General features: G+C 39.2%; 1 protein-coding gene across 3 annotated transcripts in view; it reads right to left on the bottom strand.

Moving 5' to 3' along the window:
* Positions 1–20408, bottom strand: part of CHPT1 (choline phosphotransferase 1) — a 46818-nt gene that overhangs the window by 12046 nt on the left and 14364 nt on the right. For 2 of the 3 annotated variants that reach the window (XM_090043241.1, XM_090043243.1), the window contains exons 2-8: positions 18881–19028; positions 17673–17814; positions 10313–10397; positions 8259–8390; positions 7113–7271; positions 4099–4224; positions 3588–3698 (exon numbers count right to left, since the gene is read on the bottom strand). In XM_090043241.1, coding sequence (XP_089899367.1) covers positions 3588–3698; positions 4099–4224; positions 7113–7271; positions 8259–8390; positions 10313–10397; positions 17673–17814; positions 18881–19028 — 903 coding nt within the window. Of the gene's footprint in view, positions 1–571; positions 3699–4098; positions 4225–7112; positions 7272–8258; positions 8391–10312; positions 10398–17672; positions 17815–18880; positions 19029–20408 lie in introns of those variants that run through there. The other variant, XM_090043242.1, reaches the window with a different exon arrangement.

The following is a 20408-nucleotide window of genomic DNA, read 5'->3' on the forward strand; positions in this document are numbered from 1 at the left end:
ACATATAGCAGCAGAAGATTAAAAGGGGCACCCTGGACATCTGCTGTTAAGCAAAATGCTACGTCTGAAAAATATTTGTTTGTAAGCTAAAGAAACAATAAAAATCATCATAGGCTTATATGTACATTTTTTGTAGGTTTAGCCCAGTATTGTATCTGAAGTTTTAAGGATTTGTGATACACAAGAATTAAAGTTTAGCTGCTGCTGTAAGTTTTGTTTAGTTTTCTACCATTCCAGGATGTGGTTTTATTAAACATTAGGAACCTTATTGAAAGCTTTACCATGCTACAATAATGAATTTGTCAAAGCATGTTACTCAAATTTAAAAAAGGTATTCCAGCTTTACAGGGTAACTAATAGAATTAGTTTAAATAAACATCATTTTATGTTAACAACAGGAATGCAGCAATTCAATAAATACCACACATTTAAGAGTTGGAACATGTATTGTGAATTCTTGTGTACCAATAAAAAATATCCCAAAGATATCCCAAAGCAGGTTCCCGCATCCAGAACTGTAGTTCAAATGTTAGCGTTTGCTGTTTGAAAGAATTAGCAGTTTAATAAAGGCTTATGATTTTAAAAGAAATTCTTTATATTGTGTGCATTACATAATACAGATTTTTGTCATCACAGAAAAAATTGTTTATGCACATACAACTTAGAAAAACCCCAAAATATTTTAATATATGGCTGTTGCCTGCTTAATGCCACAAATAACCAAGGAATTAATGTTCTCATGTTATCAAAGCTAAAGTTTTGATTCTGTAGTAATATACAAATAAGGAGAGGAGGAGTAACATATCCAGTTTTTCTAGAGTGCCCTGAAAAATGAAGGTTTTTAAAAATGCAAAGTATTCCAAAACCAGTCCATACAGATTCTCTACAATTTAATTTGTCCCCTGATTAGCATTTACATGATCAAACTAGGGTCATCTGGAGACAAGTTCCCCAGTTTTTGACTACTCGCTGGATTCTGGAACCAGTGATTTTTCAGAGTGCTAGTGTCATGCTATTTTCTGGATAGGGAGGTCTAGGCCAGCTGTTGATGATGCCAGAACAATTCAGTCCCCATTTAAAAACTGGGGTAGAGTAGGGGAGCAACATTAGTTCTCTAAAGCAGCAATTTCTTATGGCCTATTTAGAAAGTACTCAACTGCTTGTTTGGAATTAACAGCCACCCTTCCACACTTCCATAATTACTAGGGCTCAGAATTAGTGAAATAAGAATTCAGGGAGCTTCAGCAATGACTCAGGTTGGTATGACATACTTCAAGTGCGTGGCTCTTCGGTGGCTTCTTAGCAATTGTTCGTGATTTAACATAATTACATGTAATTAAAAATTTTAGTTATGACAAACTCTAAACTGTCCCTTAAGGATCAAGAGGTAATGATGTAAAGTTTATTCAACATTTTCTACAACATTGAAATGAAAGACCACTTCTTTTACATAGGAAGTACAGGTTAGGAACCTGCTTAATCTGAAAATATCACTGGGCCTTCTCTTTAAGTAGTTCTCTCACTAACAGTATTTAGACACACTAAAGAATTTTACTTGAAACAAATCTAACTGCTAAAACTGTTGTCATTAATAAATTTTACTTTATATAAAATTGTGCAAGTAAACTGAATATTCATGTTCTTGCAAATTTCATCCAGTTTACTGAGAAAATAAAGAGGATTTATTCAGAGGTAGGTGAATTTTTATGCCGTAGCCAGGAGATCAAAACAATCATGAAATTAGTGCAGCAAGAAAAAAGTTAATTCAATTCCATTTTTCTGGCATCAGTACAGCGTCAGGTCAGAGATCCTCTTTTCATGCAGGATTTTCTCCCAATGGAGATACTGAAAAACTCATTCTCCCAAAGCTGAGTCTCTTTCAAGTTTACCAGATCCCTGCACATGCAAGGCAGCTGGTTGGAAAAACGTCAACTTTCATTTGTCAATTCAACATGTTGAAGAAAGCTCATCTTCAAGAGCTTCATTACTCCATTTCTACAGAAACAGATTTTTGTTGTGAAAAGTACTTAAGGTTATATTTTAAAAGGCTATTAGACCTTTATCCTATTTGCTTAACTACAAGGCTGGTATGGTGTAAATTCTCAGTGAACAATAGCTTTCATCTCTCTAGCTTTTTGGGGAGGGTTTGTTTGTTGTTTTGTTGCTATTATTGCTTTTTATGCTCACTTGTAGATTAGCAAAGATCAGGCTAGATCATTAGAAGACAAATGATAGATATTTTATAGAACAAATGTGTCTGCCGATTTGTCTCACTCTCTCTCACATAACTTTTGTATTATCTTTGATGTTGGACAATGTTTGACAATATATTTACTTAGGAAATTCTATCTAGTATTTGGAAACAAATCTTTTGAGGTTCAGTGTGGTACAAGTTAGATTAGATTCCTGGTATAATGTATACTTGGCTGTTAGATAATATATTCATTTTGAAATATAGCTGCAGACAAGGTATTTTACCACTGAGCTAAAATAAGATCTGTGAATATATTTCAAAGGAAATGACATACTCATATTGCACTGTCATGTTCGAAGTGAAAAAGAAGGATCTTGATCAGATCTCTAAGCTCATGGGCCAATGTTCAGTCTTCTCATTTAACCTTCAGTTTTGCACTTTCAATTTTACAGACAGTGATACAGACAGCCCATTAATATTAATACTGTTTACATGTCAAATGATCCAATTCTGTCTGCAAATCATGTAATTAATAATGAAGCATCAACAAGCAACCCTACAAATTATGATGAGTGAAAACTAGAGACCAGAACTTGAAATACAGAACACTCATAAATATATTCAATAGCAGCAGCTTGTTTGGGTTTAGATTTTTAGGCTTCCTCAGTATCCAGTATCCCAAAAAACAATTTTCAAATCATTCTGGAGTTTTAAATCTAGTAGCACTTTTTTATTATTATTATTTAAATTAAAAGCTTGGGCTTGTGGAATACTGATCTCCCATTGACTTCAGACACCATATCATCTTAGCAGCAGCAGCAAGCATGCACCTGGACAACTGCTTATGCCAGAATTAAATTTCAAAATAATTTATGCCTTTATTTTATATATATGGAAGCCTTTGACTAAAATTCATAGCAATATTCCGCCAAAGCTTAGAAACTGAAAAATTAAGGAGAAAATGTTGGCCATTTTCCTTTGTGAAATCACACAGCTCTAAGAATTCTAGTTAGCTAGTACTTAAACTTTGCAGTTGTATCCATATACCAAAAGTAAAATATTCCATCTATTGATTAAGGAATAGCTTGTACATAATTGAAAGTCCATTTCAGTTCAGATGCTCATGATCAAAACCAACAACTGCACTCTCTAGAATATATTTAGAAATCTATCCCTGATTCAAAAATAAGAATCACAGATAGAATCTGCAGGACTTCATGTTTTTAAATAATCACATTTGATATTATCTGAACAAATTAACAAGCATTTCATTGCCTGTTTTCTTGAAAAGTTTTGTTATCTGTACTCCTGAAAAGATATCCTTCATTCAATATTCCCCTAACTGCTTCTCCTCTTCTCCTTGTGCTACTAGTCAGTCACTATGGTTTTGAACCTGTTCAGGTGCTTGTTGAGATGAAATCTTGAAGACATGTATGTGTAGGTGAGCAGCAATCTGCATGCACACTCCAGTGGCATATCTCAGTAAATCAAACAAGGATATAAACTACAAAATGAAAAGAAGAGTGTAAGGCACCAAAAGGTCCACATAGTGTTAAGTTTTAAAACTGCTACTGCAATTTTTTATATATAAATAAAAAAATAAAAATCACTACTGATTCATGCAAATCAGAAACTTGATGTTAAGTTATTTTATACACAAAATATAACCTGAATTCATTAATGTAAATCGTAAGCCCCCAGGATTGGTCCTAAACTCTAGCTCAAAACCTTGAGTTATAGTTACTCTATACAGAAACAGTTAAATCAGAGAAAAAAAATCTAAATGAATATGGGAGAACTCTTCAACCCCTCACTTCAACTATATCCTCATATAAAACTGGACCTCTAAAATACTCATTTGAATCCACTTAAATAGTTAAAATTTACCAAAAAAAAATGCTTACCAATGCAATCCACAGAACTATATATTCATCAATAAAACTGTTGAAGTATTGGTTCAAAAACAGAAGCCCTGGCCCAATGAATGCAGTGTCCTGAAGATAGATTTCACTTTTTGTCATATGAGCCACCTATTAAAGAAAAAACCCCACAATGTCTAAAGTTAAAAAGTTTTAGCAAAGAAAATTTAGGGGACACAAAGTACTATTTGAAGAAAAAGAGAACTACAAGTAAATAAAAGCTCTGGAAGGATAGTTAATAGTTTAAATCATAGTTTCTCAACCTGTGGTACACGTACCCCTGGGGGTATGCGAGACAGGCAGGGGGTATACAGGTACCCCAACACTCGCTTTCTCATCCTCTTTTCCTCTCTGTGGCAAAAAATTTGGTGCAATTAAAAAAGTTAAATTCCCCAGTAATAGTTTGGTGTGCCGTACTTTGCATGGCACTGGGTTCAGCCCTCCTAGCTTTGGCCAACATCACCTCTAGCCCAGGTACATACTTGAGTTGTGCACCCCTGATGTAAGAGGTTTAAAGTAATGAAAAACTTGTGCCACCATATGAAACAACTGGTATGGCGGGAAGTTCCTACTGCCTCACCCAGATTGTCTCTTGGGGTGCCACACTTCCTGGACAGTATAGGTTTGTCACCCACATGCAGGGTCATGTCCTTGCAGCAGCAAAAATAATAGCGGCACAAATTTGTGCCACTACTTTTTGCCACTGTGCATGCGCCTGCATTTGTGCTTTGGTGCGGGGCAATATGCCCTGCTTTGGGCAAACTGCTGTTTCCCCACTTCTCCTGGCTCCCAGCATGCTGGATGAGCTGGGGCAGCATGAAAGGAAGGGAGGCGCTCTGGATGACAGCCAGAGCGTCTCCTTGGAGGACCAAGCCTCTGTCTCTGCCGGCACATACTCCTACGGTGTGTGCCATGCCGCTTTTTGGGTTTTTTGCTACTGGGATTTTCCAGTAGCGAATTTTGCCCTCACACTACAAATTTGCAGGGCAGGACATGTTTTAACATGCTGGGCATGAGGTTTGTGGTGCTGCAAAGAGGCCTGTGGTGCCACAAACCACATGTGCCTGCATGTCTGTATCTGGTATGTGTTTCCAGAAAGACTAACCTCACATCACACAGCTAGCCATGACTCTGGGGAAAAAAAAACCTGTTTTATTTCAGGGGTGGATGTTGTATGCAAGAAAATAAGTTTTTTTCCTGAAAAGGAAATTTATTTTAAAAGACATTGGGTTCTGCTACCATAAAGAGCATTTTCTGGCTAAACCCAAGATTCACCCTTTCCCTTTCTAATCCAGGCCTGCCTACAGCTTTCTTGCTTCTGCTTTTATTCCTAGGCACCATTTTATAATTATTTCAAAGTATACAGAGGTGAGTCTGCTCTCACAACAGGAAGAGACCTGGTTAGCTTCCTGTGTGACCAACACAGGTAGGACACCAACTACAAGAAGAGTGTAGTTGAATAAAGCAAAAAGGAATAGTATCACTCTAAAAAAAGTTTAGATTTAACAATATTAGCTGTTTACAAGTCACACTACAAAGTACAAAACTCCCAGGTCACAATGATTCTTAAACTCATGTTGCTTTCTTAAAGGACAACATTTAGGTGCCACCCTCCCCTCTGAATGTGGCCACTGAGAAAGTTATTACTGAAAGACTGATGCAACAACTAAAATGAAACAAGAATCAATTTTTGGACTTCATGAATTTTAGTTGTAAAAACGGAAAGAGGACTGTTTTTCCTCTGGATTTAACTAAAACTGCCTGCAAAGTACAGTAATTATCTGTAGGATGCCCAATACATTTGTGTGCATACCTGCAAAACACAACCCTGGCTGCACACTTCCCTCCCCCAGCCTAGTCCCCCAAGACAGAGATTGAACAAGGTCCTGAAGAACTGAGTGTTATGTCCAATATAGAAAGGACTGAATGGAAGAGGCTATGTACATAGAAAAACATTAGAAAATAGAAATCATTCTTCCTTCCGTGTAAATACAATCCCTGACTTTTCAATAAATCTTGCGGGGTGGGGAGCAGACAGACAATCTTAACATTTTACAAAAGTTTTTATTTAAACACAAGCCACCATACTTGGATCCATCCCAGCCATAAAAAAAGACAGAGAACTGGACAGAGAACTTTGCTGAAGACACTGTCTTACCCTTTGGGGCTTGTTCCTAGCTCTGCTGTTAGTTTTTTGTACGTCTTCCAGCCTTATGCAGCCAACCCTTTTGTCCTGTGCTCTGTATATGCTCCTGAAGTCAAAGCAGGAGTCTGACCTGCTTACTGAAAACTAAATAGGATCTCCAGCCTCAACCCTATTTCACTGTTTAGCTGTGCACTGAATCTTTGAGACGGAGAAGAGACTCAAAGCCTGTGCCTATATAAATCACAAGGGGGGGAGGGTGCAAAAAACAAAATACACACCAAACTCCAAAGCATTTACAGGTAGAATAAAACTGAAAAAGGTGTTATAGCGGCTTCTAATCTAGTAGAGAAAAATCTCATCTTGTTTGCAGTGTCTTCCTTACAGGTAATTAGAATAGCACTGAACATTAATGTAAGCTTAAATGTTATATTGTACTGTAAATTCAATTGAACTAAACCTGAGATTGTAACTCTCCAGTCAGCACTTCACTGGCAATGGCGGAAGTCAGCTCTGACAGCCAAAAACACCAAACAAAAAACACACTATGGATATAAGTGAATTACTACTAGATTTCGCACTTTTGAGAGAAATGAAAGAGAAAGCTGCGCCTTTAAACTCTAAATACATATAGTCATTGGTCACACTTTAAATGTTGCATCTTGAATTTGATGCGGACCACAGTTAGTTTATGGGTGCCCACTGAAAGACAAAGGCCTAGGTTAGGTTTGCAATAATGAATGCAGTACGTTGTCAGAGCCGAGAGAAAAAAAAAATATCGCATATTAGTTTTTATGAAAGGAAGGCAAAACACACTCAACACATGCTAAGTTCAACAACTGACAGGATTTCTTACCACCAATTTTTGTGTGATCTTAGCACTCACGAATCCAAATGTTAAGACATAGAGGCATGGGTGGTTTTCAAACAAATGAGTTGTAGATTTTTTATAGATCACAATCGCCAAGGTGATAATTAATCCTATATGGAGACCTGGTGAAAGAACACTAGTTCCCTGAAACAAAAGCAAAAAAAAAAAAAGTGTTTTGCCATGACTTTTTAGAAGCAGTGACCAATCACAACTCACACTGAAATCAAATGGAATCAACTCCTGAGCATCTATGCAACAGCACCACTGGAGGTGGCTTTTTTTGGTTACACCACTCAACATTCATTGGTGTTTCCGTGACAATACAAGAGGTCCAATCAAGGGTATACAGAAAATGGGCTATGGGAGTGACCACTGCACCCGAGATCTGACTAGCTAACTATGTATTATGACTTAAACCAGGGATGCCCAACTCCTGGCCTGTGGCACCATGGCATTTGGCCCACAGGGCTCCCTACTGCTCTCTAGCTGCTAAATTTCCAGACCCATGGGGAAAGCCCCAGGCCCTGCATGCTGGATCAGGTGCCCAACCACAGTGCACAGGGCCCCAGGGCCCAATTCCAGTGTGGGGGACTGGGTAGGGCGTGGCACCAGGCCCCCATGGTACAATCCTGGCACACAGGGGCAGGAAGGGGTGATGCCAGAACCCTAGGGCCCAATCCTGGAGGGAGAAGGCAGTGCTGGGCCACCAGGCTGCAATCCTGGCACACAGGGGCAGGAAAGTGTGGTGTCACTCCCTTAGGGCCAAATCCCAGTGCATGGAGGGGGTAGCACTAGGATCCTGAGGCCCAGTCCAAGGATGTGGGGCAGGGAGGGGGTTATGCCAGGCCCCACTATTTGATCCCGGTGCTCAGAGCTTGAATTTTTTTATAGATCACAGTTGCCAAGGTGATAATTAATCCTATACGGATACCTGGTGAAAGAACACTAGTTCCCTAGTAACCCCATGTCACTCATCTGGCCTGTGGGGCCAGAGGTTGAGCACTCCTGGCTTCAAACCATGTTGAAGTACATCAAACAGAACTAACATACTAAGCTTGCTTAAGTCAGTATTTCTGGCCAGGTCACTGACTGGGTATTTTTATAATGTTTGAACAGTTTAAAGTGTCTTACTGCTATTGTAGATCCATTCTTTCCAACTCCTCCGCCAAAGATGACACGAAAGTAATTGAAAGAGGAATATATTGCTCCACACACTATTCCAAGAACAGGGAGAGTCTTCAGGCTTAGATCTACCCAAGGGATCTTGCAGAAAAGAGGTTTGGAAAAAAAAAAAAAAAATTACAGATGATACCCTTGGGAAAAAAGAAGTTTCTTCACTACAGAAATCTATGCAACGAATTTTCACGGCTTTATTTTAACTCTTCCTTTTCTTTGAAACTTATACTCAAACCAACAATTCCAGGAGTGCAGATCTATTAAAATGAAAGCACTGGGTTTTTTTGGAAGTAGTTGAAGCATAGTGGTTTCGGTTCTTGAAGGGTAGCTGAAATTTTAAAGTGTCTGTATTTACAAAGCTCTTTAAAAACAATTTTCTCTATTTTCTAATAATATCATTGTTTTGTCAGAAATCTGCAGAGGAAAAAAGGTAGATAATTTATCTGTCGGCACACTGCAGAACCAAAGGAAATGTAATTCTATCTGACTGCTGTGCATTTAGATTAGATGACGGGGGGGGGGAAGAAGTGGGTGTGCGTGCACGTGAACACACATATGTAAGGTATATTTGGATAATATGAATAATGCAAAAACATTTTCATTAAATATTTACCTTTTAGCATTTACTGCAATTTCAAGTGACCTTCCAAAGGCAGCAGAGGGTTAAAAAAAAGAGTACTAATACATTTGTAGAAACTACTTTACAACAGACTTGTTTTCCTTAAAATGCGACAGACTGGTTGCATGTCAAAACAATGCAATAATTACAACAAGAAAGAATAATAATGAGTTAAGCTTATGAAATTTAATATTCCCATTCATGGTTTCTAATAGAACTATTGTTCCAGAACAAAATAAAGCCTATTTGAGGAGGGGAAACCTACATTACCATGAATCAGCTGATGCATGATAGTTGGCAGCATATATATTCTGTGAGAGTGCTTTGCTACCCCAATTTAATTTCAATTTACCACAGAGAAAGAGCAGCGCTGCACAAAGCTTCGGTTGCCGATTGAATTTAGTAGCGATTTGGCCCGATTTCGGCAGCCAAATCTCTGAATCAAATCAGGAGACCCTTTAAATCTCTCCGATTCGAATCGGAACCCTCCAAATTGATTCAGAGAGATTCAACGATTCGGACACAGACACAGCTTTAAATGTTTTTTCTACGTACCTCAAGGTACCAGGCGGCTCATGAATGCTGAGATGCTGCGGTGGATGGAGCGTCCCACTGGAGTGCGGGGGGGTCCCCAGCACGCATGGCAGCGGACCTGGAAGTGGACCAGACACCACCCTCCCCTCCCCCCACCCCTGCCTTGGCAACTGGTGCCTCCTGGGTCTGAAGGGGCACCCAGGGTCTCCCCATAGCTAATTGCTGAGCTGGGGGGAGGTAGGGGAGGCCCCCCCCCCCCATGCGCTCAGCAGTGGACCCTGGGTCCACTTCCGATCCACTTCCAGGTCCTCCGCCAAGCACACAGGGGGCCCCCTGCACTCCTGGTGGGGCAGATGGAATCAGCACTGACTCTTCAGATTCGGATTCAGCCAAATCAAAAATCAGGACAGTGATCAATTAATCGAATCACTGTCCCCGATTTGGGCTGAATCCAAATTGAATACGGCCCATTTTGCACACCCCTAATAAAGAGCAAGCACAGGCATGTGATGAATGGTAAATTCCTGTCTACTTTAACCATACAGTAACTAGCTTATATCTACCCCCACATCCTTATGGGTAAGATTTCTTTCATTTCTTTAGTTTGAAACTTAAACTTCCTAGATGGTAGATGGAGTTTTTTCTGCCCCTCTGCATAGCTCTTATTTTATGCATAAGAAACCACTTTGGTATATAATGGAAAACTACATGGAAAAAAAAATGCATGTTATATATGGATTAAAAAAGGCAAATTTGACAAATGCTATGCAAGCTAAATAGTGCACTATACAAACTGCCATGCTTTAATATACTTGCACAATAGAATACAGAACTAAAAATCTGACTGCTTATTTACCTTAGAGTCCCACATAGTTGTTCCACCACATGCAGATAACAAAAGGAGGATTATTATCGATATCTGAACTTCAGTTACATCAATTCTAGGGAAAAGAAAGAATGCTTTGTTTATAAGCAAGTCTGTTTGCAATGGTGCAGTTGCAAACAGAAAATATTAGATCATTAAAATATATTTAAATCAAGATATAAATGTTTACAGAATACATGATTTCTGCAACTAAGAAAATTACTCTTGTATTTAGTTACATTGTGTTAGTTGTAGGATCTCTGTATAAAATATAGCTATAAATGGAAAGCTTGAATAGACCATTTATTTGTTTGGAAGCTCCTCTGAAAGTTTTAACGAGTTTTCATATCCCATGGCCACGTACATACCAGAAACTCAACAGTCATTACAATTGCATCTTGTTTTTAGATAAATACGCAGTAAACAGAAAGATTTGATTGTTATATTTAAAAAGTATTGCAGTAATAAAGAATGAAGGTATTTATGCCAACCAAAATATGTTGTGGCTAGTAATTTTATTAGATTTAGGATATATTAATATTAAAATTGGACAGATGGGCATCTACAGGCAAAGTAACCTTGAAACCTTAAATATGCAAATAGCTGCTTTTCCTCTATTTCACTGGCAATAACTGATGCATAATTTTTTCCTTGACAACCAACACCATATTCTAGGAACTTACTGATTGGATAGTACTGTATTTGGAAGAATCCACCATATTTAGGGGGTTTGTGTCAGGTATCTACACTCATTCTATGTGTTCTTCTTATTTAAATACAGAATAGCCTAGAAACTACTGAACCAGTGTCAATTTTTAGCCTGAGGACAAGCTTAGAAGAATTACATTAATTTTAAGCATTATCTTTGTTATTCCAAGGCTCCTTGAGATAGGGACCACATCTCTGTAAACACTGTGCCAAGCAAACCTGACAAAAAAGTAATAAAAAAGTTTGCAACAAAGGCAGTGAAATGGACCTGTAAAACCAAATTTTAATGCCACACACTTGAGATCACATGCACTGGCCCCAAGTACATTGTGTATACATACAAAGGCAACAATATGCATAACTTCAGTCAGAATCCACCTTCCAAAGTCTATTTTGCCAGTTTTTAAAGGTTATGCATTATATTTATTTATTAGAAAGCAACCATTTGAAATTAGTTTGACAACCATGCAGAGGTTCAGATGTTGTTCAACAGCCCTATGCTTAAAAATTGAGAGTGACCTGTTTCCCTTAATTTAACTAACCCCTCATTTGCAATACATAATATCTTTAGAAGCCCGCAAAACATTCATTTCCTTGAATTTTTGCACCATCAGTGCACAATAGTCCAAGAGCAAAGTATATTTTCAAGACTACGAATTGGATACAGAACATACGTAATTATTAACAATAAACACTCTTCAAAGAGAGACTACTTGGACATGTAATGCACTTCAACATGTGTGTACACTGACTAGTAAACGCAGGTACCTGTACGCTTTTCAGCAGTATGAGCGTCAACGCTTTGAGAGACAGGGAAACGGTCTCATTTCACAGATGAGAACTGAGTCACTGAACGATAAAGCAATTTATTCAAAAGCCCACAAAAGCCTGCAGTAGAGTCCAGACCCATTGCATAGAAATCTAGTGCCTTAATTGGAGATGATTCTTCCTCTCTTTAAACCTCTAAAATGTTCACTGTGATCTACAGAACATACACACTTTAAAACGGAATCATTACATAAATCACTGAAGAAAATAATGTTCAGTAATTTTTATCAGTAAATTGGGATTATTAAACTTTATAAAACTTTAGGCAAACAGAAAAGCATTAAGAAAGAGCCATTAATGTTACCTTCTTGTGTAGAAGAAAAAAGAAAGATTACAAACCAGCGAGCCCTGACTTTCAGTGACTTGGCATGTGCAATGTAAATAAAGTTGTGTCAGCACAGTGTGTGAAGCCCTTGCCAAATGCTGCAGCTAAGTCTACTACTGTATAAATATGCAATTAAGGGCATGTGACTAGGTTTAGTCGGGACAATTTTCAGCTCAAGTTCCCCCCATAGTTCCTTTTTTTTTTTCCCCCCTGCTGACCCAAGTCGTGAACTAACCTGTCCACAGTTCTCACACAGAGTCTCTAGTTTCTGGCTGTAGATAATGATTAAGAATGTAAAGCAATTCATTGCATTTTGTTTACCTTTTTAAAATAAATTGTTAAATCTAACTCTCAGAAAGATTGTACAAAATGCAGATTATTTCCTTAACTAAAGAACAGAGGGGAAGTTGTGCCCAGGCCAGTGGCTGTATAAGGAGATAGCCCTTCCCTCAAGAGCACTCCTACACTTCGTGTACACTCACCCAGGGGCCAGATGGACTGATCCTTCTGCTTTCAACTGAAAGGTTTATACAATGTGCACACTAAAGCCAGAGGGGAAGTGGTTTTCCCCCCATCCAAAAATAAATAAATAAATCATAAAGTTGAAATTTTTTTCCTTTATTCATCAGGACTATACCACTCATCAGTAGGGGTCTATTTAACTCGCGGCAAAACCAACTGATTTTTGTGGCTTGGTTGCACCACAAAGAGCTGACTTCAAGGACATTTCCAAGCAGCCCCACCCCTTGCTGCTGACTGGCAGAGAGGCATATACCATATAATTTAAAAGTAAATTCTGTTGAAATTAAATAATATAATCTTTAAAAATCTAAATAATATATTTAATTTTAGATTTTAATTTATTATAATATAAATATTAGCATATGCATTGTAACTTATTTTTTATATGTAGCATTCTATGAAAAGTTTAGAATGTTAATCCATGCCAACTTTAACAGAAGTGATTTATTTTAGTTGTCAAACACTAGCATGCAGCATCCACAGGCACTTGTAGCTGACATCCTCTGTCTGTGGTATGAAAACCAAGATCGCGCGTTCTGCATCTACTGAAATGGTTGGTATTGCAAGGCAAGGTTTTGCCAAATTGTAGAGATGTAGAAACCAACCAGAAACAGATTTTTGCAACTAAGTTATATTCAAAGATATCTGGCATTCTTTGATAAACTTCATGTAAGCACACATTTGTTATCATGCTCTTTCTGCCATCCAAGGACTGATTTAATTAGATGAGGATCAAAACTCCGAAAAGATGCATAATCTGGGTCAAAAATGGAAAACACGCTAAAAAAAGTAGGCAGCCCATTGTTTAAATCTCAGTGGTATTGACTGAGCATACCTGTAGTATCGATTTAACTTTGCAACTATTAAATTGGAACAGTTCTCTACTCTGGTTTTCAGTTTGACAGTCTGAAAGTTGTTGTGATGCCATATCTTCAACCCAACTTATCAAATCCATCAGCTTGTTGTATGCTTGGTGAATAAAACCTGCTGCCTTTCAAACCACATTAGAAGCTCTAAGAACCAGATCGCATTTTCAGCCACTAACTTAATTTAATCTTCACTGTTACCCTGTTTTTAAGAGATTGTGTAGTTGAAGAATGCACTCTATGCTGGATGGGATTTCAAGCTCTTCTCACACAAATTGTTGGTAGTACTTAATATTTTTGGCATGGTAACAAACTGCATTAAACCACTAAGTCCACCTTATAAGCATTGGTTCTGGTGGAAGCAGCATAGTTGCGTGTATATCCCTGCTTTGATTGGCAATGGACTCCGGGTATCAAAGCTTATGGCCTGGACAATGTTTGAACTCTTTTTTTAAAGGAGGAAACCAGTCTATTCACATCAGGAAGGTATAGATATCATTTACTAAAGAAAGGAAAAGTGTGCATTGCAGGTAACGTGAATTGCATTGGGCATCATTCCATGGAGCACATCAGAGAAAGCTTTACACATGTATGTTGCATTATTAGACAAATGCTGAGATCTTGTTAAATTATAAGCCATAGCTTACAACAACCTTCACAACAGCTTGTGCTTCACTTGCAAAATTTACTGACCCAAGTTGAACTCTGCTTGAAAAACAGGTGGGTCACTGTGGCCTTTCGAGCTCCTGGGTACAAATAAAATGTGGAGTACAGTTATCCTGTGTATCTGTTGCTTTGTCTGCTACAATCAAAATAGATTCATGTTCCATCAATGCAGATTTTGTAGACTGAACATGCAACCCAATACCCCGGTAGATAGTCCTGGTGAAGTTTGTTTGCACACGGGAAACTGGCAGCATTGGGTACGTGCTTGTTGAAGTACTCCCTTAGTTTTGGACTATGAATGTTTTCCAAAGGTATGTTGGCAGCAGTCAATGTTTCCACGAGCATTTTTAGTTAAAGTACTTTCAGTGGTCCTTTTAAACACCGAGGACATTATCATTTGTTTTTTGTTCTCACCTTCGGCCCCTGCAGAAGCCTTTCATTTTATATGAAATTTGGACTGTACGGGGCTATCAATGCTGTTTTTCCTCGATATATCAAGAGTCACATTTATCAATTTATCACCTTCTGAATGTAAAGTTCCTACAAGGAATGACATTACATGATCCTGAGCTGAAATGTATTTAGCTTTTTCTTTTTATTTCTTTTCACTCCTCTTCAGACTGCAGAATTGCATTTAACTTCTTAAAAGATGGCGCTAAAACATTTTCACTTCACTGACTGGTACCTTCACTTAGTCTATGTCACTAACAGACAGTAACTCTCAATCATGTGATCTATGGCTCCAGTGATCGTCACATTGTCTTCGTATTGCAGTAAGCATTGGGGCATTCTAAAACAGTGTATTACATCAATAAGGTGTATGAATAATTATACGAACGAGTTATAAGGAATGATATATTATGCATTATATTACATACACACACATATATTATATGAATAACGTGCTGGGTTTTCTTTTAGGACGATTTTAGTCTTACTTCAATCTTAGGCAAGCTGTTCGAGAAAATTATGCTGGCACACATCCATGAGAGGCCAGCAGGGGATTTCATGCTTAGGGGCAACCAACACGGGTTCATCAGTGGCAGGTCCTGTCAGACCAACCTGGTGGCCTTCTATGATCAGATCACCAAATCCTTAGATGCAGGGGTAGCAGTGGACATAGTCTTCCTGGACTTTAGGAAGGCCTTCGACACTGGCTCTCACCCTGTTCTCATTAAGAAACTGGGGGACTGTGGTATTGACACCCACACAGTCAATTGGGTTGCCAACTGGCTAGAGGGCTGCACCCAGAGAGTGGTGGTGGATGGCTCATTTTCAGCCTGGAGGGATGTGGGCAGCGGGGTTCCACAGGGCTCCGTCCTCGGGCCCGCACTGTTTAACATCTTCATCAGTGACTTGGACAAGGGGATAAAAAGCACCCTGTTCAAATTTGCTGATGACACTAAGATGTGGAGGGATGTGGGCATGCTAGAAGGGAGCAATAGGCTACAAATTGGACCTAGACAGGTTACAGGGGTGGGCAGATGAGAACAAGATGGGATTCAACACCGACAAGTGTAAAGTGATGCACCTGGGGAGGAACAACCAGCATCATACTTACAGATTGGGGAACTCCCTTCTCGTCAGTACAGAGGCAGAAAAGGATCTTGGAGTCATCATTGACTACAAAATGAACATGGGCCGGCAGTGTGGGGATGCAGTCAGGAAGGCCAACCGCACCTTGTCATACATCCACAGATGCATCTCGAGCAGGTCCAAGGAGGTGATCCTCCCCCTCTATGCGGCACTGGTCAGGCCGCAGCTGGAGTACTGCGTCCAGTTCTGGGCGCCGCACTTCAAGAGAGATGCGGACAACATGGAGAGGGTCCAGAGGCAGGCCACTTGTATGATCAGGGGGCAGCTGGGCAGGCCTTATGAGGAGAGGCTACGGGACCTGAATCTGTTCAGCCTCCACAAGAGAAGGCTGAGGGGGGATCTAGTGGCCTGTTACAAACTAGTCAGGGGGGATCAGCAGGCATTGGGGGAGTCCCTGTTCCCCCGAGCACTGCCAGGAGTGACCAGGAATAACGGTCACAAGCTGGCAGAGGGTAGGTTTAGGCTAGATATCAGGAGGTGCTACTTCACAGTCAGGGCGGCTAGGGTCTGGAACCAACTTCCAAGAGAAGTGGTGCTGGCTCCTACCCTGGGGGTCTTTAAGAGGAGGTTCGATGAACACCTTGCTGGGGTCATTTGACCCCAATACTCTTTCCTGCCATGGCAGGGGGTTGGACTAGATGATCTACTCAGGTCCCTTCTGACCCTAGAAACTATGAACAGTGCACTATTTTCTGGCAATCACGGACAATGCTGTTGTTTTTTTGCGGTTTCCACAAAAAACGTGAAGCTGCAAATTAAGTAGATGCCCTACCATCAGGCATTTCATGAAAATGGTCTGAGCTGCCCTGACTGCCTCAAGAACAGCCAATAACCAACAGTTATGGCCTGGGATGTTGGACACTCAGCTTTAAGTCCCTGCTCTACTTGAATCAGACTAGGGCAATTAATCTCAGTCAACTGATTATTTCAGGTTCTCTCACCTTTCTGGATCCAATAAACTTTTCCTGACAAAAGGGGCTATCAAAATTGCCGTATTCCAGCAAATGTCTGGTTTCAACAAATCAGCATTTTCTGATGTTAAACAAATTCCCTTGAGAATGCCCGACTGGATCAAGCTAGCACCACTGGCAGCACCAGACTCTCCAAGTGGAAGGACAGAGAGCCACATATTCTTATGGCAAAACTCATGAGCTGAGCTGGAAAGACCTAGAGAAAGGCAAATACTCCTCAATGAGGGAGTGGCAGGAATAGATGCCCTATTGGGCTCTTGGAGCCAAAAAAAACAAGTACTATGTATCCTTAATGGCACAGTGGCACTACAGAGCCATTACTGTATGTAGTTATGTACTAATGGAACATCAATTTGACAGAAATCTTGGATACATGTGAAACCTTCAGGAAAACAGGATTTTGCAAACAACATAAATTTTGATAAGAATTTCAGGAGCTAGACACATGAACTTTATGAGAAACAGACACCTAAATATATAGAACAGCAGGCAAAGTGATGGAGAGCTTTTTACCAGCATTAACGAAGCCTCTCCTAAATGATGGAAGGATTAGTATTGCCTGCAGTAGGAAAGCTGTGTACTGTACCATGGAGCAATTTTTTCTTCAAATTTGAGAACTCCCATGTGACAACATTAAAAGGGTTCAGAGAAAAAACTGGTAAGGTGGCAGATGGTTACACATGTACCCCAGCATATACACATGGCTAAAAGACTGTCATATGCTGAACTGAAGTAGCAAATTGTTAGAATATCATTGAGGGAACACATACACCTGACAGAAAAGCTACTGTCAGCTGTTTAGAACAGAAATTTTAGAAAACCAAGTTTACAAGATCAAAGCACAAAAACATCTGAAGAGATCTACTTACGTTGCAAACTTTAACATGCCCGACACATAGGTCTGCCAGTGAGCACAATAAAACAAGAACATTCCCACAAAACAACAGAAAAACATCCAGTCAGGATTCGTTCCTAGTCGAACTGCTATGCAGGCTCCAAGGGCTACAAAAACTGAAAGGTACGGATTAGCAAAGTCATACTCCCTGCAATTTTCAGAAGACAAATACTATACAAATTTCATTGCAATAGTATTAATAGTACAGTGAGCTTAAAAGGAGAGCATTTCCCAAACTTGAAACCTGAACCCCTTCAGGAAAATAGAACCCATGGGGCTCCACAAAGTTTCACAATTTGTTGAAGATCTACACCTTTTTGTTAATACACTCTCTGTCCCTCCCCAGTCTGCCCAGAGAGGCTTGCACCCATAGCCCAGGTAATGTTATAGGGATATGACTAGAGAACAGTATACAATGACTATAAGTGACACAACATGTTGGAATGAAATTCTTGTTTTGAAACCAAATAAACCAACCCCACCATCATCAAGTGAAGAACAAACATGGGATCTCTCATCTTAAAATTGCCAGAAAATTTAGAAGTAGGTGAAAATGGTGGGAGCATGCAAAAAGAAACACTATTGTGTAACCACAACAAAGCTAAGCATTTCTTTTGTTGCCTCACATGTAAAAGACCAAATATTTGTTTCAGTGGTAAAATAGTCTATTAAGTGTTTTACTCAACTAGGGACTCAATTCTTTCAGTCTTGTAAGTGCTTATGTAATATTCTTTCTATTTCTCTGAATGTTGTCATGTCTGAACAGATACTATAGTAGTTATGCACTTTAAATTCTGTAAGAAATGGGGCTGAAAATGCCTGGTTTTACTACCTGTGAAAAAAACAGATTTCTGTACTGAAGGAAGTGACTAGTTAGCTGTACTAAATAGCTCAGACAAGATGAGAATAAGCCCCTTTTAAGTCCTTGTCTAACACCTGTATCTCTTTGGGTTTAAGCTGATGCCAGTCTATCAAGCTGAGTTAAGATTTTGAGTATAATCAGCATTAAAAATGTGTTACTTGTTTAACTGACAGCCAACTACACACTGCAAATTGGAGTGAAAATAAGCAATGCATCACTTCTTAGGGCAAAGGCACAAAAACATGCATCATGATATTTTTTAGATGGAACTAACTTTTTTCCAACTACCCAATCCCAGTTTCCAGCAATAAAGTAATTACCTGTGGAGACAGAATCACAACCATGGTCAAAAAGCTCCCCTAAGGGGGAACTACTATTTGTTCTTCTGGCTTGTTTCCCATCAATAGCATCCAGGGACTGGTACAGAAAGAGTCCTACTGCACACAAGAGGAATACCCAAAAAGGTGCCTGAAACAGAAGCATATTAAATAGTCAGTTACAGATTACCTATGCTTAGTTAAAAATGTGTCACTGTTCATCCTCAACATTCTCTCTATTGATCAAGTCTCCTGGCACAGACCTGGTCCAAGTTAGCATTGTATTTCTAACCATGTACCAAACATGGAGTTGGCAGGCCAAATCACTGTTCAGTACTGCAATAACTCTACAGAAGGAAATTACTCAACATATGCCAGTTATAATAATAAGGGTCTTCATTTTATCTACATTTGCACTGTCATTTAATGGACAAAGATCTGTTTACCAACACACAACTATACACAACAGCATCAAAATTACTTGGCTAATTTTTCCATCTCAATACTGAAACATTCATAAACTATTAAGAGTGATTCTATCCAGGTCTATGGATATGGTAACAGAACAAAAATGGCTCTCACATACACACAAAGAACACCAACTGTCTTTTATTTCTCAGCAACCTCTTTGAAGATTCAAACTTTGGAAAACATCCATAAATAGTGGTTTAAATTCCCAGAAGATGATTTTCCTGGAAATAAATGGCAGCTAGACACCTATTTTCCATTTCTGCATTGGACAATCTTTCCAGTATAAACTGAATGGTTCTCTAAACAATCAGGAGCAATATAAATATCCATCAACATAAACTGATCATTTATTAGTTCATGTTTTAAACTGAGTTTAGTAGTGTGTTTATATATAAGTCAGGACTGGATGTTTAATTTAGAAGAACTTGCCATAATGGTGGTCCCCTTCAGAAGGGCTGATTTGGCTTTCTGAAATCAGGTATCCTCGTTTGTCTAGGAAATGATTTCTCTTGAATTCCTTTTTTCATATACCAAAATCTAGTTTTGGTACAGGTCAAACTTTATATGCACAATTGTTACAAGATGTCACACTTTACATAATATTCAGAACTCTGGTTCAGGAAGAAAAATTCAAACCTACGGGTCACAAACAAGGTATACATTTGAGACAGAAAAAGAGCCACAGGGAGTTAAGAATAGCTTGTCATGCTCTGTCCTATTACTCCTGGGCTCCCCTTTCCATTAGTGTAACAAGCCAGAATTTATATACTGTATATGATGTTATTAGGAAAGATAAATCTTTTTAAAGGCTACTCAGTGTATTTGAATGATAAAGGCCTATGTCTCCTTTGTACTGAATTTAATCATAACATTTAGAAAGAAGGTTCAGGCTGGCCATCGGGAGACCTTACTTTACAGTTAGGGCTGCCAGGCTCTGGAATGGGCTCCCAAGTGAGGTGGTACTCTCTCCTACCTTGGGGGTCTTCAAGAGGAGGCTGGACAGATATTTGGCTGGGGCGATATGATCCCGGCACCCATTCCTGCCCGGGGCAGGGGGTCG

Source organism: Crocodylus siamensis, chromosome 4, assembly GCF_052110815.1.
Source record: "Crocodylus siamensis isolate JL-2025a chromosome 4, ASM5211081v1, whole genome shotgun sequence".
Classification (NCBI taxonomy): domain Eukaryota; kingdom Metazoa; phylum Chordata; order Crocodylia; family Crocodylidae; genus Crocodylus; species Crocodylus siamensis.